Below are 27,609 nucleotides of genomic sequence, written 5' to 3'. Positions count from 1 at the left end.
TCACAGCTCTCCTGCTCAGTCCCCAGAAGGAAAGGGCTGTTTCCTCCCGCCATCCCCAGCTTCTTCCCACCCATAAAAGAGCAGAGGGAGCCATCGGGAAGGCAGCGCATGAAAATGGGCCAGTTAAGTCAGAGGTGGCAGGACTCAAGCCACCAAGCTGCCTGGGGTCTGACTTGGGGCACAAGCCTGAAGCACAAATTTGATGCTAGTGGGAGCTGGTGTGTCTTTCAATTAAAAATGCCTCTTATGGCAGCTGTGAGCAGCGTTTTGTTCTCCTGGCTGTCGAAGGAGCAATCCCGTCCTGCAGAGGGAAGACGTCATGCAATGGGAAGGTTGCTAAGCGAGCGCTTCCCTCCTTATGATACACGACTTCATTACTCGGCTCTCTAAATGGATGTTACATACAAATGACATTTGCCTTAGAGCGTATGAGCAACCCAAAATAGTGTGCGCGTTTCTGCGCTATTTGTATGGTTTTCTGAAGAATGTCCCTATTGTCTGCAGGGTTTGCAGTGTCTGATGGCTGGAAACTGCTGCCTGCTGCTGTGCAAAACTCTTTTGTGGTGGACGGCTGCGGTGTGGGAGGGATGGGGAGCCCCGAACCAACCTAGTGGCTCTCAGGGTCCCACTGATGGAGGAGCCCCATGTGCAGGACGGGGGGGCTGACGGCTGGGGAGCACAGGATGCAACGCAGGTTTCTGTCTTACTCTGATCATCTTTCTCTCCCGGCCTTGAATTTCTTCTTTCCCAAGCTTTGCTCGGTGTTTTTTTACAGCCCAATGGTACGAGAGCAGGACGCAGCCCCAGGGGAAGAGCTTCTGGCCGCTGCACCCCAGGATGCTCACAGACACAGCTCCTGCTCCAGCCTCCCACCGCTGCTCTACCCCAGGGACCAAATCCTGCTCACACCGCACCCGCCAGACCCAGAGGTGACAGAGGGGACAGCCACAAATTCATACCCCCCCGGCAAAGCCAGCTGTGAGGCTGCCGCCTCCCAATGCACAGCCATGGGCACAGGCAGCGCCGGGGGACCGGGAGGGACCGGCTGTTCACGTGGCCATTTCAGTTAAAATTGCTTAAGCTCAGCTCAGCACAGGCTGGCTTCTTTTGTGCCCTGGACCAGACGGAGAAAGGATATGACACCAGCTCCCACACCTTACATAAGGTACAAATTAGGAAATTTTTTAAAAGGTTATGTCCATACTGAAGAGAGAAATTTGTTTTTCATTTTTCCCCTGATTTCATAAGAATGTCCCCAGCAGCTGATCTTTGCAGCACCAACATAATCCGGTGATATATTTTAATCCCATTATGTTGCCATGTGGTTGCTCGTAGTCCGCCTGGGCCATGAGGAACAGATGTTTCCTAATTGGCACTTGTGCTGCCCAGGAGTTCACATCACTGAAAAGAGTTCCTTTGCCTTTTGTGTTGACATTGAAAGCGAGACCCTGCCGCTGGGTTTTCACAGCCTCAAATTATATAATGGCTTTGGCTGCTCATATTCCAATTACTCACCTCAAGCTGCTATTTTCTGTACAAAGGCGGTGGCGCTGACACCAGGTCGGGGGACATGGGGACAATGGACGGGGCACTGGCGATGGCGGGGGTTTAATTGCTGGCTGTGGTGGGACAAGGAAGCAATCGGGGCTGCCCTGGCCGCTCGCCCGGAGGGAAACACAACATTTTCCTTTTTTGTTTTTCCAGATGTGTTTGGGTAAAGCTGCTGGATGCGAAGCCCCGTCCAAGCACTGCAGCCCTGCGCAGGAGGCTCCTCGCCCTCGACTGCAGCCCATTTGTTATTTCTCAGTGCGTACCATTGGTTTTCATGTTGTCAAAGTGTTTTGGTTTTGTCCTGAGTGTTTCATAATCGAGCGTTGGGAAAAATACTCTGAGCGACGGACTGCGGCGTGTGGGGCAGGAGCAGCGGCGCTGAGCCCTCGCCGCTGCTGTAATCCCCTGATACATTTTAATCCCATTATGTCTCCATGTGGCTGTTTCCAATTCTGGCCTTTGAAGAAGTGATGTTTCTTAATTAGCATTTCAACTGGACAGGAGTTTTATTCACTGAAAGAAGCCTAGGAAGCAGTAAAGCTTGCTTTCCTTCCTTGTTCTTGCTCTTCACAATGATGTTCGGAACAAAACCAAGCAGCAGGGATGCGAACAGGAGCCTGACATTCTGGACAAGAGCATCCATCGGCTCTGGGTACCATGAGGCGATGGAGCCACATTTGTCTCCCCAGACAGGACTCTGTATCACCTCTGCCTATAAACACGAGGGATCTCCTCTGCTGACCCTCACAGCTGTGAGACAGGAGAAGCTGAACTGGCCCCAGCCCAGCGATGGTACCGGGTCCTGTCCCGGCAGCCAGCGACCACCAGTCCCAGCTGATTTCACCTCCACCACTAATCCTGTGTTTTGGATGCAGCGGTCACAGCCTGAAATGGAAAAATTACTTGACCGCATACACCCTTCACATAGGAGGATTAAAAACTGGTCACTACAAACAGGTGATTTTGTAACTGCTCCCCACCACCCTGGGGACATCAGGAGCCCCATGTCACTCACCGAAGTGGGGACAGGCTCCTATCTTGTCTAGAGAAATAACACTGGGTTATTTCACTCACATCCCAGCTTTCACATTAATCAGGGGTGAGATTACTTTTCCACATGCCAAAGCTGAGCACTGATTAATCACAAATCTGCCCCAAAAAACACAACACTTTAATAATATATGCTGGATTCCTGCTTATTTTTCCTTCCTTTCTTAAGCCGTTAATAGTAGTGGCTAGGATCTGTGCATGTATGTACAAACATGAGGCTAGAGGCTCAATTTAATTTAAAGAAAAAGGAAAATGTAAGGTAAGAATCTCATGTAAATACATGGCTCTAGAAGCTGGAGGATTAAACATAACAACAACAGTGATTTTCAAAGGGTAAAAATCTGTGAAACCCACAGCAAACCCCTAAGAGTTAGCAAAGCACGTCTAATACCCAAAGTCTCCAGCCTGCAGATAAGACTCCCCCGACTCTAGGTAAGAATAAACATTTCATATTTTTCAAGAGTATTGTTTTTAGCCAATGGTTTCCCTGACATGGGGGTATCTCCCAGGGCCCTGGCACCCCACGCATGAAGGGGGTTCACCCGCTGCTGCCGCAGGGCTCGGTGGGCAAAGGAAAGTCGGTGTGAGCACACGGACACGTTCTCATCTCTTTTCATCACATTTGCTTCCTCCCACCAGCTCACCCCACATCAAACACGGTCCCCCAGCAATGCACGTTCCAAGGATGGACAACGGATGATGCTCAAGCTGAAAAATGAAACAGGAAGGAAAAGGCAGCTAAACCTCAGATGCAATTTAGCCAGGGTTTGGCATTATTTTTATTCTGACGTTAATTACTCCCTGGGAAATCGCTGCCGTGCTTTTCCCCGCAGGCAGCAGCTGTTCCTGCCTCCAGCCGCAGGCACAGCCCGGGCTCCCGCGCTCGGGGATTCACCTGCAGAGGGTCCCCGGGGCTCCCCCCATGGCACCCGCAGCTCCCATGGGCACCGAATGTGCCCCCCTGACTGCAGGCACAGGAAGAACCAGCCACCCGAGGGGCTGGAACCACCTGGGGGGCTGGCGGCTCTGAGCCCCCTGTAGTATTCACTGGGTGAAAAAAAACCCTCCTTTGCCAGTCTGGAGAACAGCTTTAGCTCTCCTGTTGGTTGGCACGACAGCAAAACCACCCACCCGCTGGCAGAGCCGTGGGCCCGCTGAAATATCAGCAGCTCCCGCGCCGACAGCGCCCGTGTTCCCCTGCACACCCCCCCGCAGCCAGGGCTGGGGACAGTGCGGGGGACACAGTCCAAAAGACACAGCCCGAGGGGTCTGGGGACACTGTGGCTGTGCTGGGGACATGGGCGGCAGGAAAGCAGCGTGCCAGATGGCACCTCCACAGCTTGTGTGGGATGGAGGCGATCTTATGCTTTTGAATAAATTTCTTTTTAAAAAAATTAAAAAATCCCATCACATTTGTTGCCGACGCAGCGGCGTGTCTGCTCAGCCACGCTGAGGAGCTGTGCCGGTCGGGTGACAATGTCTCCCGAAACACTCGGTTCCTTGGTGACGTTTCCAATGGTGGCGAATCCCCCCAAAGCCACGGGTGCTCTGTGCACAGGGGAGCTGCTGCTGCCCTCAAACGCACCCTGTGCGCCTCAGCTCTGTTATTCGGCTTCAAGTGCCAACCAGCAGCTCCTGCTATTGGGGTGTCTGCTGAGCTGAGCAGCCTCCTGGTCCCCGTTTCTGCTCCCCCTTCCTCCAAATGGCAAAGGGGAGCTGGAGGGAGGGACCGTGCAGGCGGAGCACATGGAGCCAGGGTGAGCTGCCCACAGCCCCGGGCGCTGGATCCAAACCTCTGGAAAAACCATAAGGTGCTGAAAAACGATCCCAGCCATGGTGCTGGGAGGCTGACCAGGGGACAACACCGGTCCCACCACGGAGGAGAGCTGGGACCTGACAGCAGCTGCAGCGCAGGTGGCACAGAGAGTGACATTGCCCTGCAGCCACCCATTTGCAGGAGGGGATGGGAGTCCCTTTGGTGACGGCAGGATTTGGGGCTGGGGTTACCGATGAGCAGCTGTGAGTCAGAACGGCAGCAGCTGCTGTGGAACAGAAGCCCTCACTCGGTCAGGAAAACACATCTCCTCCCACGCCATCCCCTGCAGAAACCGCCTGCTCTGCGGTGCTGCCATAGCCCCGCGGCAAGCGGGTACAGCCCACCCCCCCCGCAAACCCCCGGCACCTCCGTTTCCTCCCATCTGTGGCTCAGGCCATGAAAACTTGGGGCAAGCAGCGAGGGGTGACATCCTGGGGAGGTGATGCCACCAAGCAGGACTCAGGGGGCAGGGTATTGCTGAGTCCCCTGGCCACGGGCACCTGGGGCAGCCTAGTGGCCCTCAGTGCCCTGGGGAGCAGCCAGAGAGTGGAAAAACCCACCTTAGCAGAGCTAAAGCTGTATCGAGGTGACCTGAGGGCACCCACCTGGGTGCACTCAGCCGCCCACTGAGGAAACTCCCTCAACAGGTCCCAGACGAGCGCCTCTGGGCTCACTCACATTTTCCAATTCTGCTTTTGGTGCATTTTCCCCCAGAACCCCCTCACTGCTCACACCGGGCTCTGTGGTCCCTGCGGGGCTGCCCTGGTTCCTGGCTGCAGGTCTCTGCTCAGCCTCATCGCTGATTTTAGCAGTTTGCACCCCCAGATGATGCCATTTCCCACTGACGATTCACAGCCAACTGCCCAGATGAGGCAGAGCTCACCCATCAGCAGCACAGCAGGGTACGTGTCATTACTTCCATTAAAACCCCATTTTTCATGAGAAATTCTCAGCTCTGGGATCATTCTGATTTTTCCCCATTGAGGGAAAGGCACAGATTTTCTCAGGGAAGCGGCTCGGTCGAGGCGACGCGGCAGCACGCTGCCAAAGCACGACTCACCGAGGAGCTGACATTTCACAGCAACATTTGGCAAATGATTAATTCAGATTATCATCCCGTGGAGCTGGGCCTTGCCAAACCAGTGATTTACACCAGGCTCAGTCATCTTGTGCACAGTGGAAAGTGCTCTGAAACGTGGAGGATTCGGGGGCAAAACTGCACCCACTGGGGTGGCTGCACACGGGAGGCGATGGAGAGGGGCAACCTGCATCCCCATCACCCTGCGATTCCTGGTTTTCCTGGTGTTCACACCAAAATGCTGTGGCCAAGCAGCCACAGGCAGGTCCATGCTCCCCCTTTAATTGCTAATTAAAGCTTATTATGCTTAATAATTAAAGCAATTATTTGTCTTGGAGGAATCCTGGCTGGAAGGGCAAACCTCCACCTTGTCACCACTACGCTTTGGGGACGTTTGCCGTGGGACACATGGCTGCCGAGGAGCCGCAATGGCCCCCAGGACAGGGCTGAGTCTCACGGCCACTGTGGTCTGGCTGAACCCCCCCGGGGCAGCGGCTGCAGGGGGGTGAGCAGCTCCTGTCCCTCTTGCCGAGCCCCCAGCTCCCCGCTCTGGGCAGTTCCCCGCTCTGTCAGCACCGGCAGTGAGCACAGCAGCACCGCTGGTGATGAGCAGGAGGGTGGGATGCGGGTGGCACTGGGAGAATCAGGAGTGCAGCGAAGTGCCCCCCTCCCTGCCCGGGAGCATGGGGTCAGGATGGGCACCCTGCTGGCAGCACCCCCAGGAATGACGGGGCCAAAGCCGGGACTTTGAAACTCCAAGCTTTATTCAGTTGCTTCGGCAGCGGTGCGCATCACACGGAGGGGGCGGGAGGGGAGGCCATGGGGACAGCGGTGGCCGGGGACAAGCTTGCTCTGCTCCCCGTGCCCCAGCGCGGGCTGGGGGCTCTAGTTGGTGGGGTGGTAGGCACCGCGCTGGTGCCACTGCATGTCCCGGATGCGCCTGACCGACTGGATCTGGGGGTGCTGGGCGCCGAAGTCTGAGCTGTCCTTGTAGTCCCCCTTTTCAAACAGGTACTGGTAGCCCCGGTAGCCAGGGTACTGGTATCCCACCCACCTGCCGAGGCAAGCGGGGGGGTCACACACTGACACCTGGCCGAGCAGCCGCGGCACGACATGGCCAAGGCTGCTCAGCCACACTATGCTCCGGCATCGCCCAGGTCCCACCACCCCGGTACTCACGTGCCGCTCTGCACCCGCACGGATGAGACCTTCTCCTGGTAGCCGTGTGCGTGGAAGCTGGGCACGTCGTCATCTATGATTTCGATCTTCTTGCCGGTGAAGCTGGGGTTTTCGTACAGCACGATCTTGTGCTCCTGGCTGTCCTGCAGCGGGGAGAGAAGAAACGGGGCGTCAGCGGCTGCCAGCACCCGGGGCTGGGACAGGGGGGATAAAGCTCAGGGCTATGGGGAAACCGAAGCAAGGGGCTGGCACCATGTGCCGCTGCTCCCCCACTGATACCGGGGTGCTCCGCATCCCTCCATCCAGCTCCGAGAGCCGGTGCCTGCGCAGGCACTGCCAGACTTACCAGCAGATGTCCTCTGCTTGGGGGCCACCTGCCACTGTCCCCGTCCCCGCGCTCCCTCCGACCCCCCACCGGCTCCCCGGGCCCCCAGGGCTGGGGCGAGGGTGCGCAGGAGGGGGTGCCCCTCGCCACGGGGCTGGGGGGCGGGGGAAGGCTGGGGAAGATTTCTGGCTGCAGACCTTGGTCTGGCGGGTGGGTAGTGGCTGTCTGGGTGCTCTCACCACTTTGATGGGTCTCAGGGAAGTGATGCTGTCGCTTCTCCGGCTGTTGGTCCAGGAGTCCCAGCGAGGGTACTCCCCCTTCTCAAACACAAACTGCTCCCCTTTGCAGCTTGCCTGCTCGTAGCCCACCCAGCTGGAAGAGAGCAGGGGACGAGCTTCAGATGGGGCAGCAGCGCGGGGACGGGGACCCCGGCAAACATACCTGGGCTGAGCCCATGTCTGTGCCCCCCGGCGGGACACAGACCCCTCCACTCCCTAGTGGAAATGGAAACAAGCCCCGTGGTGCCTGGTGAGGTGCCACTGGGGATGCTGCGACATGGTGGCCACCCATCCTCAGTCCCTGGGGACCTGCAGAAGGACATGGTCACCCAAGTGTTCCCCACGGGGCTGTGTTCCTGCCAGGGTGCTCCACAGCTGCCCTGGTGTTCCTGGGTGCCGGCCGTGGGTACAGACAGGGAACCCCCACTGTGGTCCCCCAGGTTCTTTTCAGGGGCTCCCCACTGCCCAGAGCCCTCCAGCCCCCCGGGGTCGGCAGGGGAATGAGGAGAGGAGGTGCCATCGGCACTGCCGAGGGGGTCCCATCCCCTCCTGTCCCTGCATCCACAAGGAAGGAATCAGAACCGGGGAACATGCAAACTGTGCCCATGTCCCCACCCCTCCAGCCTCCCCCTGCTGAGCAGGGCTGGGGGACACCAGCCTGCTCAGGCGACACTGTCACCCTTGCTCATCCCCGGCACTGGGACAAGGTTGGGCCAACAGCACGTCAGCGGTGGCAACGTGAAATCCTGGGTGCGCTGTGGGTGCCAGCAGCTGGGACACCCCCTCCACATCCCACCCTGCCCCCCTCCCACGCCCCACCACAGCCCCCCAGCCCCCGAGCACGTACGGTCCAGAGTGCACGAGGATGGAGCCCACTTTGTCCACACCGGCTTCCTTCAGGTTGTGGCAGGCGCCGCTGAGCTCATGGCAGCGGCCCTGGAAGTTCTCCTGCTCGAAGATGGCGATCTGGGGGAGAGCGGGGACCTCAGAGGGGGACACGCCATGAGGCGGGCACACGCTGTCCCCAGCCACCGACTCAGCGCAGCCCCATGTCTGCTGCACCCCACACCCCCAAACCTGCGCTTCAGTGACTTTTAGCGAGCCTGTGAGCGTGAACCAACGTTTCCATCCCCATGAGCACGCTGCTCTTGCTCCTGGATGCCAGTGAGTCCCCGCCAGCGCCAGCCCAGTGCCTGCTGATGCTCGCAGAGGGACACCCGCGCTCGCACCGGGGTTCAAACAGCCGAGCAGCTTCGGGGCTGCTGGTGGGACGCAGCGAACCGGGCACCCGGCATATAGCGGGGAGGCACCAGGGGCTGAGAACCGCCAGCTCAGCCACATTTCACGGGTCAGTGGGGACCAGAACTGCTGAGTCTGCAGAGGTGGCGGGAGATGTGGAGTTGGTCTGTTCCCACCCGCTCCACCTGCGCTGGGGCTGTGGGACACCAGCAAAATGCTGTGCCCCCCCCACCACGCTGCCCATCCCCTTGTCCCCCTGCCATGGGCTCAGCACCAGCCGGGAGTGCTGCAGGGGCTGGTGGGGGCTGCATGGTGGCAGCTCGGCTGCTCTCAGCCTGGAAGGGACCCCCTCACACCCCAAGAGATTGATCTGGGTGCTCAGTGAGGCTAAGGATGCCCCAGCCTCATGGCGGAGCTGAGGAGAAGCCACGCACTGACCTTGGAGCTGGGTTGCTGCTGCTTGGAGGCTGGCATCTGGTGCTCGGAAGCCATCATCAGCTGGGGTGTCCGCTGCCTGGGGCAGGAAACTTGGAGGGTTAAAAGCTGCCATGGAGGATGCAACCAGGACTGTACTCATGGCCCCGTGTCTGTGTCCCTGCCCGTGCCCCGGAGCTGCACAAAAAGGCTTTTGCAGGGTGCCCAGCCCCTGCAGCTGGGGCTTCTCCCACTGTCCCTGCCCAGCCAGTGACAGCCGAGGGGTCCCTGTCCCATGCGGGTGCCTGAACGGGGTGACGGGGAGAAGCACCAGGCTCCCACCGCCCATCCCAGCCATGCATGTGACTGTGCAGGGTCACCCTGATGAAACACCCTCGTCCTCAAGCCCAGTGAGATCCCCCGTGTCTGAGCAAGCTCCGAAACAGGTGAAAAAGGATCATTCCCGATAAAAACAAAAAAAATGGGCAGCAAGGCAGGAATGCTCCTGAGCTAGGTGCCCAGTTTGGGCTGCATGGACAGGACGGTCCCCATTGCTCACCCCCTTGTGCCCACATCCCCCTGCCAGCCCCACACCTCTGCCCGGTGCTGCAGGAGGGAGCTCCGGCACCAGGGCCAGGAGAAGGCAACGACAAAAATGAGGGTGATAAATAGAAAAATCTTACCAGTTATATCAGTACCCGCTCGAGCCAGTGAAGGGCTGCGGCCGAGAGGTGGAATTTATACAGAGCTGCAGAAGAATGGTGCCAAAACTATTTACAAAATAGTTAAAGCGTGATTCAAAGCGAGAATGCTGGATTAAACCCCAATGAAAACCAAGGTCAGCTGATCGGCCACAGCCTTTGTCTCCCCAAACACCAAGTCGGGGAGTTATTTCATTAGCTTTCACATTCGAGTCGCCCGCTTTGTTGCGTTTGTTGCAAGGAGATTTGGAGTTTGCATGCATCAGCCAAACGCATGCCAAGACCCAGCCCGGCCCTTGCAAACAAAGCGCCCGCCAGCCCTGCTTCAGGAGTTTTGGAGCCAGAGACTTTATCCCTCCAACAAACCAGCCAGCCGCCCGACCCACTGAAAACTGCTGCAGTTGGCTCTTTCCATGCGTGATAAACCAGCCTTCCAATAACCGATAAACCTCTGGCTTTGCCTGTCTGCATCGCCAGAGAAGCAGCGCCTGCACCCCACAGCCAGCGACAGCGCAGAGGGACCCTGCGAGGGTCCTGGGGACACCACGGGAGCCCCTTCCCGCTGCCATTCCTGTGGCTGACCCCGAGCTTCGGGGACAGGCAGGGGCTGGTGCTGGTGACACGACATGGGTCAGCACCTGGCAGCATCCTCAGCCTGAGCATGGGGACACCTGGGTACCAGGTGTCGGGATCCTCCTCCGATAGCCCTTCCACAATTTTGGGGTCCCTGAGAAGTGTCCTGGCCCCATGGCGATGGAAGAACAGCAGCACAGAGGTCCCTCCATCACACCAGGACACAGCTGATGTTGTGGCAGGGGCTCGCGTCCCCAGACGTGTCCCCAGAGCCGGGCTGTGTCCAGGGATGAGCTGAGGGTTACGGGCAGCAGCAAAACCCCTTCTCTGATGTTGTGCTACCAGGTGACCTGGGGACATGTCAGGGTTGTGGGGGGATGACAACACAGCTATCAGACTCTCTGGGTGCTGTGCAGCACACGCAGGCCCCTCTCAGCCCCCCAGAGGAGCAGGACACCCCCCTTGTCACCACAGCAAGTGTCACACTGCATTAACGTGGCCTAAGCCAGCTCTCTTCTGCACACGTTTCGGGGGGTCCCACAGCAGATGCACTGCTGGCTTCTCGACAGCACCTCCAGACGCTGCCCCAGCCCCGCACACACCGTCACCCCCATGGGGCATTGCCACCATCGCCTGCCCTAGCAGGGATACGTGAGGGGTTGGACCCTCCACCCTGGGTGATGGAGTCGCAGGGGCTGCTGCAAACAGTGCAGCTCTGCGGGAACTCACAGCATGACACGGATGGGGTTCAGCAGGTTGGGTTTGTGAGCCAGTGCCCCCGATAGCTCCCAGCCCTGTCACCATCCTCCTCCACCTCCCGTGCCTCCGGCTGTGGCACTGCAGAGGGCTCCTCCAGCCCCTCCCCATCTGCCTGGGTTAATTCACAGGGGTCCCTGCCCCAGGTCCCAGCACAGGGCGTGTGCATCCCCATGGCTGTTTGGCACATCCTGGCCTGGCCCCGCACACAGCCCGGTGAGCGGCAGACACGGTGCTGAGCGCAGCTCCTGACGGGCTGCGGTCCCCTCCCCTTGGCTCTGCTGGGCTGGTTTTAGCCCATCTCAGCCGTGAGCAGGGGTGATGCTGCAGGCAGCTGCAGACACCTGGGACCCATGGACTGTCCTGGCAGCAGCTTTTGCCACTCAGGGCCACGCAATCCCCTTTAAGAGCTGCAAACCCAGGCCCAAAAAGAAAACCTCTGGAGCAGCAGCTTGTTGCTCAGGCAGCCTCAAGCCCATCTTCCATCTCTGCCACCAGCCCTGAGTGGTCCTCAAATGTGGCCACTGTGTCCCCAGGGCCAGGCTCTGCCTGCACAGCTGAGGATGCTCCATGCTGGGACAGCATCCTCAGAGACATGGCCCAGAGAAGCCCCAAACCCCAGTGTTTGCAACCAAAACAGCAGCCCCACATGTTAAAGACCATCCCCAGGGAGCAGCAACCCTGGGTGCCAGTGCAAAGGTTCCTCGGGGCTGGATTTGGGGCCCTGCAGAGCCCTCACCCCGCAGGGTGAGTCCTCCTTTGGGGTACACTAGGTCTGGCTATGCCAGGGAACAACTGTTCTCCACACCCCCCTTCTCTGAGGCTGCCTGTGTCCCCCAGGACACCCCGGCCACCACCGTGTCCCTTGGGCTGGATGCCCTCCCACAGCAGAGCAAACAGGGCTGTGGAAAGGGGGGAAGGAACCAGGAGCGGAGCTCCCCCGGGCCAGGGAGACACTTTGAAAGGAGCAAAGGCACAGGGAACACTCTTGGCAAGTGCCTGGAGACCAACCCCCCAGGTCTGAGCCACCCCCCCAGTGTGGGGGTCACCTTGGTGCCGCTCCGCACACCAGCCACACCAGCACTGGGGCTCATTTTTGGAAAGCTGCAGCCTTTACATAACGCTGCACATACTCGCAATTCCCCCACTCCTGCTCTGCATAGGAGTGCTGGGCCACTGCCATGGGACCACCCATACACCCCCATCCCCGGACCACAGCCCCGCTCACTGCACCCCCCGCAAGCACGACCCCTCCCCGGACCAGGCAGGCCCCCGGCAGCCTCCAGCTCAGAGCTTTATTGAGGTTTTTGCACAAAAAAACACCAAGGTCACAGCATCCGCCAGCGGCATCACATCAGGCAGCCCCCAGCGCGGTTGGCACGGGGGGGTGTCCCTCGTGTCCCTCAGCTGTTCTCAAAGCTGCCCCGCTGGTGCCACTGCTGGTCGCGCACGCGGCGCACAGACTGCATGAGGGGCTGGTTGGCGTCCCAGTCGTTCCAGTGCCGGTACTCGCCCTTCTCAAAGACGTGCTGGCGGCCTCGGTACCCAGGGAACTCGTAGCCCACCCACCTGCAGGGGACAGAGGTGGCTCTCAGCAGTGCTCAGGGGCAGCTCCAGCCCCTGCCATGGCCACATCATCCCCAGGCCCACACCCCCCAGCCATGGTGGTTCTGGTGACACTGCCGCAGCCACCGAGCATCACTGCCAGAGCAAGGCTGCAGCTGCAGAGCCCGGCTGGGAAGTGCCATCGTGCTGGGAGGTGACAGACAGCCCAGGGCAGAGAAGGGACCACAGTGTGTCAACTCCACCATTCCTGCAGCGGTGTCCTGCTGTTTGGGGCAGGACAAGGAGCCATCACACAGCCCAGGGATGCTGCCCTGGTCCCCATCACTCCCTGCGGGCCAGGGCAGGTGGCAAGGGACACAATGGGTATGAGCAGCATCACCGGGACAGCTGCCCTGTCCTTGCTGTAGTGGCTGTGCCCAGCACCCCTGCTGCCACACCGCGATGTCATGGGACAGGACCTTGTCACAGCAATCCCATGTGCCCTCAGTGTCACCGTCCTTACGTTCCGTTCAGGGCCCTGACGCTGGCCACGCGGTCCTGGAAGCCGTGGGCCCAGAGGCTGGGGACGTCATCGTCCACGATCTCCATCTTCCGCCCCGTGTAGCCCGTGTTCTCAAAGAGCTGGATCTTGTGGTCGGGGCTGTCCTGGGGGGAAGCAGCATCAGGGGCTGCCCTGTGTGACCCCGGCCCCTCAGACCCCCCACCCTGGCAGATCCCATCACTGCAGCCACGCAGGGTGTCCCCAGGGGCACAGACACCCCGGCACAGCCACTACTCACAATCTGGAGGGGACGGAGGGACATCAGGCTGTCACTGTTGTGGCTGTTGGACCAGGAGTCCCAGCGCGGGTAGTCGCCCTTCTCCAGCACAAACTGCTCCCCGGCGAAGGCTTGGCGCTCGAAGCCCACCCACCTGTGGGACCGGGGGGCTGGGGGTGGCTGTGCTGTCCCTGGGGGAGCAGCCCAGCACGAGGCAACGCTGCCGCTCCCCGGGAGGTGGGGGATGCTCTCCCTGCACCCCCAACCCTGCGGCATCCTCCGCAGCCCTGACTTACGGGCCAGCCTCCACCTGGATGGAGCCCACCTTCTCCAGCTCTCTCTCCGTGATGCTGGGCAGCTCCTCCGTCAGCTCACACTTCTTCCCCTGGAAGTTCTCCAGCTCATAGATTGTGATCTAAAGGGGGGAGACACGCTGTCGGCTGCTCCTGCAGCCACACTGTGGGGGCAGCGCCCTGTGCTGCTGCAGGACTCCCCTTGGCAAACGCAAGGAGCAGCAGAGCAAAACGCCCCGACCGCGGCCCCTCCATCCCCGCTGCCCTGCACCGACACGGCTCCTCTCCAGCGGCAGCAGCTGTGAGTCCCAGGGATGTCCAGGCTGGAAGGAAACACCCATTATCCACCCCCCTCTCCCTCCTGCATCCTCATCCAGGCATCATCCTGGGGCCAGAGAGCCCATGACCAAACCAAACCATCTCCCAAGGGACCCGGGATCCCTCGCTGACCCTGGGCAACTCACCCAGCTGCTCACTAAGCTTATTTCTAAAAGCCTGCCCTTTGTTTTCAGCCACGTCCCCTGCCCTGGCAGACGCCTCCCAGGCTTCGCTCCACATCCAGCTACCGGCCAAAGACATTTGCTTGGTAAAACACAGGCTGATATTTCATCCATGGCAGGCTGAAAACAGCATCTAAAATGCAGAAGGTTTGTGCTAAGAGACCTCAGGGACCATGGTCTCCTGCCCCCAGTCATGGCCCATCCTTTCCTTCTCGCTGCTCCCCCAGATCCATTAATACCTTCCCCTGGCTTGGCACAAGCTTGGTTTTTGGTGTTTTCCTCTAAACGCTGCCCGGTGCAGTGACCGCGATGCCTCCCTGGGACCTCCCGCTCCCGCAGAGCTGCGGGACGAGCTCGGGGCCGTGCCAGGGGCTGCAGGGACCAGGGCGCCCGGCACAGCTGGGGTGGGCACGGCAGCCAGGCCGGGCACAGGCGCGGCAGGAACCCCCAAAACGGGTCCCAGCCAAAACCCCCAGTGCCCCAGCCAAGGGCAGAGGCTCCTGCAGACACTGTGTGGTGGGGGTATCAAGGGATGGAGGTGGCACCCATGGCCCTCAGGAACTTCTTCCCACCTCAGATCAATCAGCAGCCCAAGCTCCCAGCACTTCTTTAACCCTGTTTGCAGGATCTTCTCCCACCTCCAGCCTTCCCTGGCCAGGAGCAGCTTTGCTTGGTTTCCCGGGCTGCAGCCATTCCAACACCCGCAGCTGATTTACCTCTAACCACAAGCCTAAGAATTATAACCTAAAAAAATATATCAGGACTTTCACTGCTCAAACGTCCAGCCGATCCCTGTCATGACAGAATACTTTATCTCCTGGATTAAAATGCTGCGCAGCTGCACATGAGCCCAGCAGTAAATGTCCTTGGCAGCCACAAACGCAGCGAGCAGCGTCTCCTCCTGCCAGGCAGCAGCAAATCCCCCAGACGAAGCCTCATCCCCAGCCCGCACAGCTCAGCTTGGCAGACAAGCAGCAGATTTATCAGCAATGATACCAACATGCTGCTGCCTTAGGAGAGCCGGAGGCCACCTGGTTCCCCAGTACAACCCGCAGCGCTTTGACACTGGTGCCAGCCTGGTGTACACACAGTGACCTGCGGCACCACTCAGAGTCCGTCTGTAACCAGTTCCCCCAGTATACCTTGTAATTGGCACCTTGCTCGCCAGCACCCTCCCCAGTCGCCATCTGCTCGGGGGGACTTTGCTGCTCAGTCATTGTGCCTGGAAAACCCAAATCGCAGGACGTTAACACAGCATCACTTCATAATGTAAAGGCTGACACCTCACATAAAAGTACTTGATAAAATACAAGAGATGAAGCTGGCTTGGGAACAGGCAGCGGCGAACACATCCCCCCCAGGGCAGCAGCTGTGAGTCCCAGGGATGTCCAGTCTGGAAGGAAACACCCGTTATCCACCCTCCCCTCCCTCCTGCATCCTCATCCAGGCATCATCCTGGGGCCAGAGAGCCCATGACCAAACCAAACCATCTCCCAAGGGACCCGGGATCCCTCGCTGACCCTGGGCAACTCACCCAGCTGCTCACTAAGCTTATTTCTAAAAGCCTGCCCTTTGTTTTCAGCAGGAATTTGCTGGGTTTCAGCTTCCAGCTGCCGACACCTGTCCCCAACAACATGAAGGCTGATGGCTTCCTGCACCCGGGGGACGGGACCCGCCTCGGCGGGGGGGTGGCAGCCAGAGCCCCCTCCTCGCTCTCCAGGAACATCTCTTGAACAGGAAACCCTGGCCGAACACACCTCCCTCCTCTGCTCTCCCCACGCAAACGCGAGGGGCTGTCGAGAGGTTAATAGACCAATAAAAGGCACCAAGATTGACCAGCGTCCTCAACCAAACCCCCGCAGCACCACCTCTCGCCAAGCATCAGCAAAAAGTTCACTATAGCAAGACCTCAATTCAGACACGTTAATTCTTTCCTAAAGCCCCTTGCAGTCCAAGCCGTGCTGCCGCTACCTCTCCAGCGCGGTTCCGCTCTGCCGGCGGCGCGGCCGGCCCGGCTATTTATGGGTTGCTTCTGAACAGAACAGCACATTATTGGGATGCTGATACAGCAGCTGCGTCCACTGAATTCCGTCCATGAGATTTCATCTCAATAGCGCGGGCTCGCAGCGTGCTGTGCAAACCTTAGTCAGATTTCTCTCGGCTGTCCCTTAAAAATGTGCCGCTCGATTTCCAGAAGATTAACGGCGAAATTCACGTCAGCACGTTCACGCTGCTTCTTGCCAGGTTCTCTGGAAAACTCTCCCATTAGCTGTTAATGGGTTTCACCTAGAAGCCAAGCCCTGCACAAAGCAAAAAAAGAGAAGAAAAGGCAAAATATTTACAGCTTGTTTGGGCTCCAACACAAGATGAGACACAGGGCCGGTGTCAGGTCCCGGGAGCACTGGAGGCAGCTGGTGCTGCAGCAGAGGGGCAGGACCAGCACCCAAGATTCGGGTTCTTGCTTCAGCTTTGGCCTTTCCCAGGATCATCTCCATCGAGTCTCTTCTTCTTTGCACCCGTCTCCCTGCCCAGAACAACCAGTGCTCATGGTCTGGGGTTCGAGGAGACCAATGTGGTCTCGTACCTGGGTTAATCCATCGGAAGCCCGATCTGACGGGGGAACGGGCAGCCCTGCGGCACCAGCGGCCGAGCCGACAGCGTTTCACTGCGCTGGGAGCGATCGCGATTCCCTCTTCTCCAGGAACACTGAGCTACACCCAACCGTGCACATCTCCATTTACTGCGGCTCTTACAGGGGTTGGTACCTGCTCTTAGTGTCTTAAAACTAAGAAATCCCACGTGAAACATTTACCAAAATTGCCAAAAAGCTACTCCAGCAGGACAAGCTGGAGGAATTTGAAGTTTGTCTGACCGGCAGATGGGTGCAAACCTGTCCTGTCCGCACCAGCACCCACATGTAAACTAGCAAAAAGTAAGCGCCAAGAGCTGCACGGTGCAGCTCAGCAGCAGCCGTTGTCACCAGTCAAATGACATTTCGTACCTACAAAGAGCCCAGCACGGACAGCAGTTTGATTCAGTCTGTTTGGTGCATTCGGCTCCTTCTCACAGTTACGTCTCGTCTTTGAATACAGAATTGCCTGGCTGCAACACCAGTGGCCTAATGGACAAGGCACTGGGCTCCTAAGGTGGGAATAACTGAGGAACAGGGGGCAAGACAAGGGCAGCAGGTCTGCCCAGGTCTGAATAAGAACTGTGCGACTCAATGTGCAAATATGCCTTGCAAGCAGAAACAACTACAGCAGTGTGGGAGGAGGTGGTGAGAGGTGGCAGAGTCACCCTCCACCAAAACCAAAACCAACTCCCCTAAAGCGAAAGAGGTTAACAAAATGAACGTTCCCTTCCAAAAGTGAACAGTAGCCTCAATACACAAGTTTGATCCACTGAAGAAAATGCTACTGCCTCTTGGGACCAAAGCTAAAGGCGGGGGAAAAAAAAAACTGCTTTAAAGCCTGAAACCAGTATAGATGACTCTTTCAACCAAAATTCTATGACATAGAAAATCATACATACATATATGAGCTATGAGCATTACAACAGCAGACTAGAAATACAAAATCTTTCTCACCAGTCGGTTCCTCGCTAGTGTCCCCATTACCCTGAGCTCAGGGGCTGCAGGGCCCGGGAATCTTCCTTTCCCAGGGCTGGCACACTGATAAGGCAATTGCAAAAACATGACAGAAGGGGCACTAGATACCCGTGATCTGTCTTCCTAACAGAACTCAATTTCCGTTTGCTGTCAGCCTCTTAAATCCCTCTGAGAAATGCTGACAGCATGGTGTTAGAAAATGGATTTTTCTCTTAATATCTGGTAAACTTGAATTGTAATTGTACAGTACAATACGCAACAGCGAGAGTATCTTTATTACTTCGGAAACTATGTAGTACAAGATATTTTCTATAGCACAGGATATCTATTGTGACCTGCACTCACATATTCTATAAGGCTACGTGGGACGTTTGCCAAACCTGCTCTCCCTTCTGACACACAGTCACACCACGGGCAATGACACCGCAGTGTCACCACCAATATTTTCATAGTAAGGGGAATAAAGGCATTGAGACAGAAGAGCCTTTAACTGGGTGCAGACTTTTAAAGCATTGTATTTAAAACTATTTACTCTTTATCTTAGAGCTGCCCTGATCCCCGCTATGTTGGTATCAGCTCTCCAGGACACAAACCACGTCCCCGGGCTCACCCCTCGGCCAGGAGACACATCTCCGCATCCGCACAAGCACTGAGGCTCAGAAACAGACGCTGGTTAACAGATTGCGTTTTTAAGTTTGACACATAGTGCATTTAACAGTTTGCCAATAATTGTTTGCAAACAAAGAGGGTAAAGCAAACTTCTGTGCCAGCAAAAAGGTGGTGGGGTCAATACTGATAATACTTTTGTAAGGAGGTTCCAGGCTTGAGAGGCTGAATGACAGAACTGTCGCCTCTTTCTCTGCAGGAAGTAAAACCAAAGCAGGGGGACTCGGAACAGCTACGAAACTGCAAGGACTCTAAGACAAGCTACACAGACCCTAAAAAGGTGAATTTGCAACCAGAAAAATAAAAAGGAAGGAACCCACAACCAGGGATTCCAACCACAACAGAGTAGCCATGTAAATCCCCAAACGACAAACTGAAACAGGAGGAGGATTTCTGGTAATAATGAGAGAAAAGTGCAGTAAGAAGTGTTTCTAAATGCCACAAGCCATGTACTTTCAGTTTTAAAAACATTACTGATGTGGCTTTGTAAGCAAAGGGAAGAAAGCTGAGCAGCTGTAAAGGAAGGGACGAGGCCACCGGGTCCCCAGCACCTTCGTTATTGCTCAGACACTATTAGGAGAAGAGGTAAAACCTGCTCTAAGGCAGGTTCCAGTGATCAATGAAAAATCACACCCAAAGAAAGTGCTGAAGCTAAGGGCTTAAAATATGTATGTATATATATATATATATATATGTGTGTGTGTGTGTGGCAACAAAAGTGTAAGAAATTCAACCATCATTATTTGGAATTAAAATAGAATTATATAAAGTGTATCACAGTATGGTCTGTCATTTAAGAAATAATAACATATTTATATATCTTTTATTACATAGTGACAACCTGAAGAGAAGGAAGTAGATATTTAATCCATGTACAATATAAAGAACTGATAGAGCAGAAAAGACACTTTCCCATTCAACAACATTCTAAAGATGCTTTTTAATTAGACATTTAAGCATTAAACATTTTTCAGTAGTAGGTTAAACTACTAAATACAGTAAGTTTCAGTGCATTGTCCAAGCAGACGTGGAAATGCAGACACATTCAATGGGCTTTGTGGAAACCTCGTCTGAATCCCCTCAGTTCCCTCAGACCCAAACACGCAGGTACAGAATTTCTGGCCTTCGTTTATTAGACCAAGAACCAGAAAATCCTCTGACTGGTGGTAATGCCAACCTGCTGAATTCGCTAATCAAGCCTGTGTAAATATTCTCGTAAGCAAGGAGAATTTACCTGATTTCTAGGCCTGGTTTAAGGTAAGCTGGGTCATGGTCACAAAACCCTTTCGTCCTCCTGTCCCAGCTGCAGCGGCTGCTGCTCAGGGCTGGCCTGAGCGTGTCACACGCGGTTTACACCCCATGGTAAACCCAGAGCGCTGCCTTAAACAACACCCAAAGGACACGTAAGCAAAGCTTATCTTAAAGAGTTGCCTCTTCCACCATCGTCTAAAGAAAAGAGGAGAAGAAAATATGTGCAACGTTTGAAGAGGAGCTCTTTAACAGTCTGGTTGACTGAACTCAACCAAAGCCCATCACCCGGGGTTCAAAGCCGCTCGGCAGGAATCTTGGGTGATCATTTCTTACTTGGTAGCAGAAAGGGCTATAAAACTGTAATGGTGGCAACAGCTCTGATGTGAAACTGGGCCAAGCAGCACATAAAGATTTTTTTACATAAGAGAAATGTATTCATTTCATCTCCGTTAAGTACAGGGAGCTGCTATCGGAACTAAATCTGGGAGAGAGAGATGCACAGATGGGACTTGTCTCCTGGCATGCTGCTCTATCTCCCACGAGCAGAGCAGGTCTAAGATCCACCTCGGCCGCGGCTCCTCCAGGAGAAGAATTGGCACGTGGTTTTGGCAGGAGGAGCGCGGTGACCCCGCGGACAGCGAGCTTTCCCAAACGCTCATCGTTAACAACAGGAAAATGAGTTCAAGTGCTGGTGCTTTAATACCTAGAGCTATGAGGGCAGGGGAAGGGCAACGCGAGGAGCAGCGCCTGCTGCAGGAGGGCACCGGAGCCCCCCGTGGTCTCCATGTTGCTGCTTTCTTCATCCAATACGGACACGATGGAAAAACCTCCCTCGTTGGGCTACATTTGTAAAGGTTTACTGAAAAGAGCACTTATTTGGGGAAAGAATAAAGTATGCCTTCAATGGACATCTTGGTATTTCAGAATCTGTATTCAAAGATATTAACATATTTGAGATCGTAGTGATATTCATCACACCCGTGTTATGCATGAGATATCTATACCACTATTATAACGTCGGTTTTACCAAAAGAAGAAAAGTAAATCATCTGAGAAACTGAAGATCACATTTAGGTTATCCCACAAAATCAGCATAAAAATAAAAACTTAACCCTGGTATTTACAGATTAACGAATAAAAATATGAAGTGGGACTATCCAAACTGCTATTAAAGTGACATTCAATAATTAACTGGAACCCTGATATGAGTGTAACATCCTCCCTCTTCCCTTCCTTTTTTGTTATAAAAACAGTATTTACATTTATTTTTTTAAAGAGAACTGGTTGACATTATTGCTTGATCCTTTTTAGGAAAGACATTCCAATGAAGCAATTATTCCACATGCTGACAAAACACAGAATATACCATTTCAAGAGTGACAAAAGTTAACATTTTGTTCATCTAAAAATTATATCCATCTGCCAGGTCAGCAGATCACATGTAAATATAAGCCAATCAAAAATACATTTTACAAAAAATAATCAAGTTTCCTTTTTCAATATGGCAGTAAACATTGTTTGTTCTTTCACTCTCACCTTCCACAAACTTCATTCTAAATAGGAGCGTACTTTTTCACACCAAAAAAAAAAAAGATAAATTTGATTAAAATTGTTATTTTCATAAACAAACACAAAGCCCAGCCTTACACGGCCACCAAAAGTCACACTTTTGAGCCACCGAACACCCGTGTCGTCTCTGTTGAGCAGCGAGGGGACTCCCCGGCGCACAGCATCCCCAGAGCAGCCATCACGACCTTCCAGGACTTTCCCAAGTGACAAACTAAGAGCCACCGGTTCTTCTTCCAGGCAGGTCTAAAGTGACTGTCCTCCCACACCACAAAAGATACAGCTTTGTATTTGACTATGAATTTTAAGCAGCTTTCTCCACAAAACAGGAAGGCACCATGCACATAGCAGTTGAGGCAGGAAGCAAACAGCAGCAACATGACGTGTGAATTTTAAGTTCAGATGAGTTAAGGCTTCTGTTAAACTTCTTTATCTTCTTCGCTATCTGGAAGGAAAAAACAGAAGCAATGGAACTGAAGCAATGATATAACACAGTCGTGCAGACAGACCCTGCTCGGTGTCTGTAACAGAAAAGCCCCACAAATACATGTAATTGTTGCAGTGTCATCTTGGTCTCACCCTTTTTAATGTGCTGGATGCTCAAGAGCTGCCCAGAATTCTGCTGAAACAGCATGCGCTGAGGTTTACAAAACACGGGCAAACCTTGGTTACTTGGTGAGAGACTTGCTCTTGCAGCACAGAACAAGTGTTGTTAAAATAAATTATCCACAGAAAAATCAGTGAAACTATGACCTATGAATGAAAACTTCGCTTCTACAAAAGCTGCTCTGCCTCATCCCAGAATTACTTTACATTCCTGGGTGAATCTTTCTATGAAAGTCCGGCTTAATGTTTCTGCTTAGGGAGTTGTTATACGGACACATTAAGGAAGGTTTTCCAGGTGTGTTTTTATCCCTGCACACTCTCACCAAGCCCCTCTCCTTGGTGGACGGTACCTTTTCAGACCTGATTCTCATGATGGCTCTGTCTCTTCTTTGATTTCAGCTCCTTCAGCCACTGAGGAGACTTTTCTTCTGACCTAAGATATAAAAAACCCCACTCTTCATTATTTAATTCTGAAAACTCACTACAGAAACAAAAAGAAATATACAGTTTCCCTTACGGCCTTGGAAAGGCTTATTTTTCTCCACCAAAAGGAGTTCTTGCATCTTTGCGGCCCTGCAGCCTCACCTGTCCTCCTTCTCCACGCTGGAGGGCAGCAGTCTGCTACCGGCAGCTCCGAGCTGCGGCTGCGGCTTTGGGGATTTGAACAGCTGAGCAGAACTCGGTTCACCAGGGCTCTCAGACACTTGTCTTTTCCGCAGCTGGGCCTAAAAAGTAAAGATAAAGAGCAGCATTCAGATTTATTTTCTTTTTTAACGCAAACCAAACAACTCAGACTTATAAAAACAACAACCAAGAAATCCATGTCTGAAATCAATGAATACATTTCTTGTAAACTTACGCAGTTTTTAAAGCATGTTTGCATTGCAAAGCAAATTTTTTTTCCCCCAAATCCCTTAGTATTTCTAACCAATAGTTAGGCATGAGGAAGTCAACTGCAAGGTTTTTCCACACATCACACCCACCCCCCACCCCAGCAGCGTGGTCACCTTCAGCAGAAGGTCCTGGTCCCCCCCCCAGCAGTGTGGTCACTTTCAGCAGAAGGTCCTGGCCCCCCCAGCAGCGTGGTCACCTTCAGCAGAAGGTCCTGGTCCCCCCAGCAGCGTGGTCACCTTCAGCAGAAGGTCCTGGTCCCCCCAGCAGCGTGGTCACCTTCAGCAGAAGGTCCTGGTCCCCCCAGCAGCGTGGTCACCTTCAGCAGAAGGTCCTGGCTCAGATCCCAGTGAGCATCTGCAGCTCCTGAGCTGCTCTAACTGCTCTGCCCGTGCTCACCTTGAGAGCAGAGTGGTCCATCCCTGGAAATATGGGCAGTCTCTGGGCTTGGACAGAAGATGATCTTGCCGTGTGCTGTATCTTGTCTTCCTCATCAGAATCTTCCTGTTGCATAGTTTTCTTCTCTTCTAATTGTTACAAAAAAACAGAAAAAAAAGGCAGAGGTAAAAAACATTAGTCAGCAGGCTTCTCATTGATACCTTGTTTCAGATCTCTCCTTCCATTCAAAAATGTATAACGAGTAGTATTAACACACCACAGGACTGCAGCCAATGTGACAGATCAAAGCAACAAACATACTCAGTACTCAGCAATCGAAACGCTTCTTGCTGACAGAGATGATGGGGCAGAAGACTCCTAATTTAAGGAATGTTGCTGCTTCTCAACATCTCCACTGCTCACAGAACGTGAGATTTAATTTAGATTGGAAGAGACATCAGAAAGTTATGTGGTCCAGCCCCTGCTCGAATATAACGAATCTGAAGGAGTTGATTTATCCTCTTTAGTGCTGTGGTACATAGGGATGCTAGAAAGAAAGAATATTTATGAGCAATTACAGTTGCCCTTATCAAAACATGGGTTTAGATTGAAAGAGTGTGCTACAGAACACATCCAACCATAGTGGTTTCTAAACTCAGTGTTTTCTCAGTGAACAAGAACAAAAAAACCTCTTAAGGCAGAAGCCAAAGGAAATGGCAGCCAAGCTCTCCTTTCCCTGGTCCTTGTAGGTCTGGCTGCTGCGTCTGCCCTCACTCCAAGGAACCAAGGGGGAGACGTGATGAGAGGATGATGCAGAGGTGGACAGAGAAGCTGCCGTGAAACCCTGATGCACCTTCAGGTATGTTATACCACCTGGAAATCCCTGCCCTTATAACCGAGTTGATTACGGCTCATTATTTCAGAGAGTTGAGGGATACCTGTGGAATCTTTAAACATCCAGGTGTTATCTGGTTCTTCCGTCAACGAAAATCTGTTTTCAAACTCTAGCCCTCTGCTTCTTCTAAGAGAGTGGGAAACAGGAGCCCGACGGCGTCTCTTCTTGCTGAGCTGCACTCGAGTCTTCAGCACACTGGAGTCCAGAACGGTGGTTTGCTATAAAAAGAAGCAAAACCTTTACTTTCAACCAGACTAAAAACAAAAGTCATCTCATCCATGATTTCCCAACCTATTTTAACGCATTAATTCATTCAATTTAATTAAACTATATCTATTTGCCTGATTATTATTCTTATAGTTACTTAAAATGATATTAAAGAGAATTTATGATGAGGATGTGCTACATTGTGGCTAACTGGGTGCAATAGTGGTTCTTTGATCTCTCTTGGCTGTGGATGGCTGATCTGCATGAATTATTTTCACTAGATTAATTAAAAAAAAACCCCTGCAATAAATAGGATTTTGGTTCCTAGAGTGTTGTAAGAACACAGGCCGTGCTGGCTAGTACCAGGCAAAGGCCAGTAAGAAGACTTGAATCTAAAAAGAGCAATTAAGATAGATTTTTTGGAAGCAGAGTGCTGTAATTTCACTGTTCTGATGAGTTGCGGAATCCACAGCAATTTCAAGCTGCTCACCAGCAACCAGGACGCTGCAAGTTAGTGTCACGGCATTCAGAACATTTCTGTGACCAGTCATTCCCAACACACCTGTCTCTGTGCACAACGGTGAGACTATAACATTTACAGAGCAAAAGGGGCTGTAATTTATTTAAAGCAATTTGTTGTTAGAGATTTGCCTGTGCCCAGAAAAAGTGAGGCTCAATGATGTTTGCTTCAGAAGATGTGATTTTATTTCTTTTCAAGTGATTTCAGGTCAGGAATAAACTACTAATTAAAGCAGCATATCGCCAGCTGTACTTGAAGTTACCAATGTTGTGAAGAGACACCTTCAGCTGTCCAGGAAACAGCACAATGTGGAGCCATCTCCACTACCTGCAGAAACACTGACAGAGACAAAACGCCATCCACACTGTCCTGGGACACTAACGCTCCCTTTACAGAGCAAACACTGCACCTGGGATATCCTGCCAAAGGATTATTCACTGATACCAAGGCCAAGGTTGGGGATCTCCAAGCAGTGGACCAAGCGTGGCTTCTGCAAGATGAGAGCAGCCCCTGCTCTGGCAAAACCGGGGATTCTGCAGTTCCCCAGCGGAGAGCAGAGCTGGCTGGGAGCATTTTCCAACAGCCCACGCAGGAAGCAGCTGGGATTTTCACAGCCAATTCTGCACCAGACCAAACTGCCTCCAGCACAGACCCGCTCGCACCCGTCCTACGTCTCGGCGAGCAGCCCACGCCGCGGATCAGGAGGCGTCACAGCACCTCCAGAGGCAAAGCGGCACATCCGACACCTTCCTAGCAGCTGCACCAGACACTTAAGTAGGGAATCTTGCACTTACCTATGTGTCTGCCATTAGATATTATATAATAATAACAAAAAAGGTGTACCAAGCCTTACCAAAAAAAAGGCACTGCTTCCTACATGCTATACTGAAAAGCTGCAGTTGTGTTAGTGCTTTCAAAGAACTCTAAACCTCACCTAATTGTGCACGGCCAGAAATTACTGTTCTTATACCAGCTGCAAGATCCTTAAGCATGAAAAAAATCCTTTAAAATGCAATTGTGAGCTACTACAGAAGGAGACCAATTGTAAAAAAGAAAAATATTAGCAAATGTCTTTATAGCCTCAAATCTGCATGGCTCAGAGCACAGCAGTCACCGGCTATTTGTGTTATTTAATTACGTTTCTGATGTTCATGGAGCCATTCAACTCTTCTGTTACAGCTCGCTGAGGAACAGAAACAGAAATGGCAACTTTATTCAGCCATTAGCAGACATTATTTGAGGCCAACAGCTTTTTGGCATCTCCCAAAACATGAGCATTACAGGAAATAGAAGAACTTTGTGGTTTTCATCTTAAACTTTTCAGGTAGGAAGTCAGCTGGGAAAATTCAATGTGATAAAGAAAAGCCAGAGGAAGATTGAGCGCAAAGTTTAAGGAAGACACTGCTTCGTGGTGCTTAACGCAGGTAACAATTTAGTTAATGTAGAAACAGACGTTGTGTTTCCCATTATGGTAACTCACATCGATGAAGGAGAAATCGGTGGTCTTGCCATCCGGGTAGGTGTCCCCGACAGGAGGTAAATCGGTCCCGTCAGTAGAGTCCATGTCAGTGCTGGAACGGTCCAAACTCCTGCTCCTTTGGTCTTTGGAGAAGTCATGGTGATCGGCCAGGGAGGTGGGTTCCGTTTGAGAGGACAGGGAAGACGGGTGGCTATTTGGAGGCTGTTTTCTCGTCGAAATGACATCGTTTTCCGAGGACGGAGATTCAGGCACAAAGCTGCAAATTGAGGAAATGAAATCTGTGAGATTTCAGGGTGAACAAATACATGCAAGCATAGTTTGGATCACCCATACACGGCAGACAATAAATGAAGGTAGAACTTAAAACACATTTCTAATTATAATTACAAATATAAATACAAAGCATTAAAAACATTTTACTATCTATATTAATTTAGTCAAGGCCATTTGGCCTATTTCTCAAGAAAAACTGTTTTTCCAACATCTTTTTCTACCGTTTTAACACTAAAAAAATAACATCTAACTTGTGTTTCACTCCCTAGCAGACTTGTTAAATCTATTCCAGTCCAAGGTGGTTTTGTCATCACTTATAAAAGCGGTGATACTGCATCCCCACTGGAGGATGGAGTTTACCTTTCAAACCTTTGCAGATATTCAAGAACGATTTCTTCACCTATAGACTAAAGAAACTGTATAGTCACTGAAGCTGAGCACGCAGCTCAGCCCAAGGGTTTCTCCTCGTCCCCCAGCGCAAGCAAAGCTCGGGGGTGGTGGAGGGGACGCCGCTGGCCCTCACCTGTCCCCGCTGTGCCGCTGCTCGCTCCAGGTGCCGTACTGGCTGTCGGGCTCCTGCACCAGCGTGTCGGTGTCCTTGGCGTCCGGGGGCTGCCTGGAGAAGCACTGCTTCAGCTGGTCCTGCAACCAACAAGCGCCACAGTTCAGCATTCCTTTAGCCCTCGCCTAAATGATTAACAGATTTTAGTTGCTGCGGTGGTTTTGAATTTACCAGTTCAACCTGGTCAATGTAAAACCGGGAACGAACTTCAACGTGGAAATGGCTGTGCACTCAGCACAACGATTCTCCACAAAACGAGCTGTGCTTTCCTGGGTTCTAGAGCAGGAACTGACTCCCCGGTTTTCGTAACTCCATATTCCTTTAAGATTATTCTTACCTCAGGTTGCACAAAGTCTTTTAGAAGCACCTGTGCAAACAGAAAGAATTCTGCTGGGGACTGCATTTTACCTCCCCAAGCATACAAAGGGAACACCAACTCTACTGCTCTTTGCCTGGGTTTAATAAAAGGAGCTTGTTTTCCCCAGCTCTTTCTTTGGAAGACATTCAAACTAGAAATGATAAATAAATAAATAAGCATAGTGCCAGACACTAGAAAGTCTTTGACAAATTGATGTGTGCTAATGTAAAGTTCAAACACAATGTACAGTGTAGCAGGACAGACCATGGTGG

The 27,609-nt window shown here is 53.2% G+C and overlaps 3 protein-coding genes across 4 annotated transcripts in view; all 3 read right to left on the bottom strand.

The window, feature by feature from the left end:
* Window positions 1-6,380: 6,380 nt before the first annotated feature.
* Window positions 6,381-9,011, bottom strand: CRYBB2 (crystallin beta B2; the record flags this gene model as incomplete). Its single annotated transcript, XM_082066150.1, has 5 exons — window positions 6,381-6,549; window positions 6,675-6,817; window positions 7,239-7,371; window positions 8,125-8,243; window positions 8,955-9,011. 5 exons carry the CDS (start codon window positions 9,009-9,011, stop codon window positions 6,381-6,383), a joined length of 621 nt encoding a protein of 206 aa, XP_081922276.1.
* A 3,352-nt stretch (window positions 9,012-12,363) lies between these two features.
* Window positions 12,364-15,294, bottom strand: CRYBB3 (crystallin beta B3; the record flags this gene model as incomplete). Its single annotated transcript, XM_082065860.1, has 5 exons — window positions 12,364-12,529; window positions 13,029-13,171; window positions 13,306-13,438; window positions 13,581-13,699; window positions 15,220-15,294. The coding sequence occupies 5 exons, from the start codon at window positions 15,292-15,294 to the stop codon at window positions 12,364-12,366; spliced, it is 636 nt and encodes a 211-aa protein (XP_081921986.1).
* A 3,902-nt stretch (window positions 15,295-19,196) lies between these two features.
* The window catches only part of LOC309446705 (uncharacterized protein KIAA1671 homolog), a 36,141-nt gene continuing 27,728 nt past the window's right edge, over window positions 19,197-27,609 (bottom strand). For both annotated transcript variants that reach the window (XM_082066680.1, XM_082066679.1), the window contains exons 2-8: window positions 26,941-27,059; window positions 26,145-26,400; window positions 23,981-24,155; window positions 23,064-23,191; window positions 22,359-22,498; window positions 22,124-22,206; window positions 19,197-21,612 (exon numbers count right to left, since the gene is read on the bottom strand). In XM_082066680.1, the coding sequence (XP_081922806.1) occupies window positions 22,128-22,206; window positions 22,359-22,498; window positions 23,064-23,191; window positions 23,981-24,155; window positions 26,145-26,400; window positions 26,941-27,059 (897 nt within the window). In that variant the 3' untranslated portion in view covers window positions 19,197-21,612; window positions 22,124-22,127. The remainder of the gene's footprint in view (window positions 21,613-22,123; window positions 22,207-22,358; window positions 22,499-23,063; window positions 23,192-23,980; window positions 24,156-26,144; window positions 26,401-26,940; window positions 27,060-27,609) is intronic.

This window comes from Streptopelia decaocto (assembly GCF_964273445.1).
Source record: "Streptopelia decaocto genome assembly, chromosome: 15".
NCBI classification, from domain to species: Eukaryota; Metazoa; Chordata; class Aves; order Columbiformes; family Columbidae; genus Streptopelia; species Streptopelia decaocto.
This window is presented reverse-complemented; position numbering and strand designations above follow the sequence as displayed.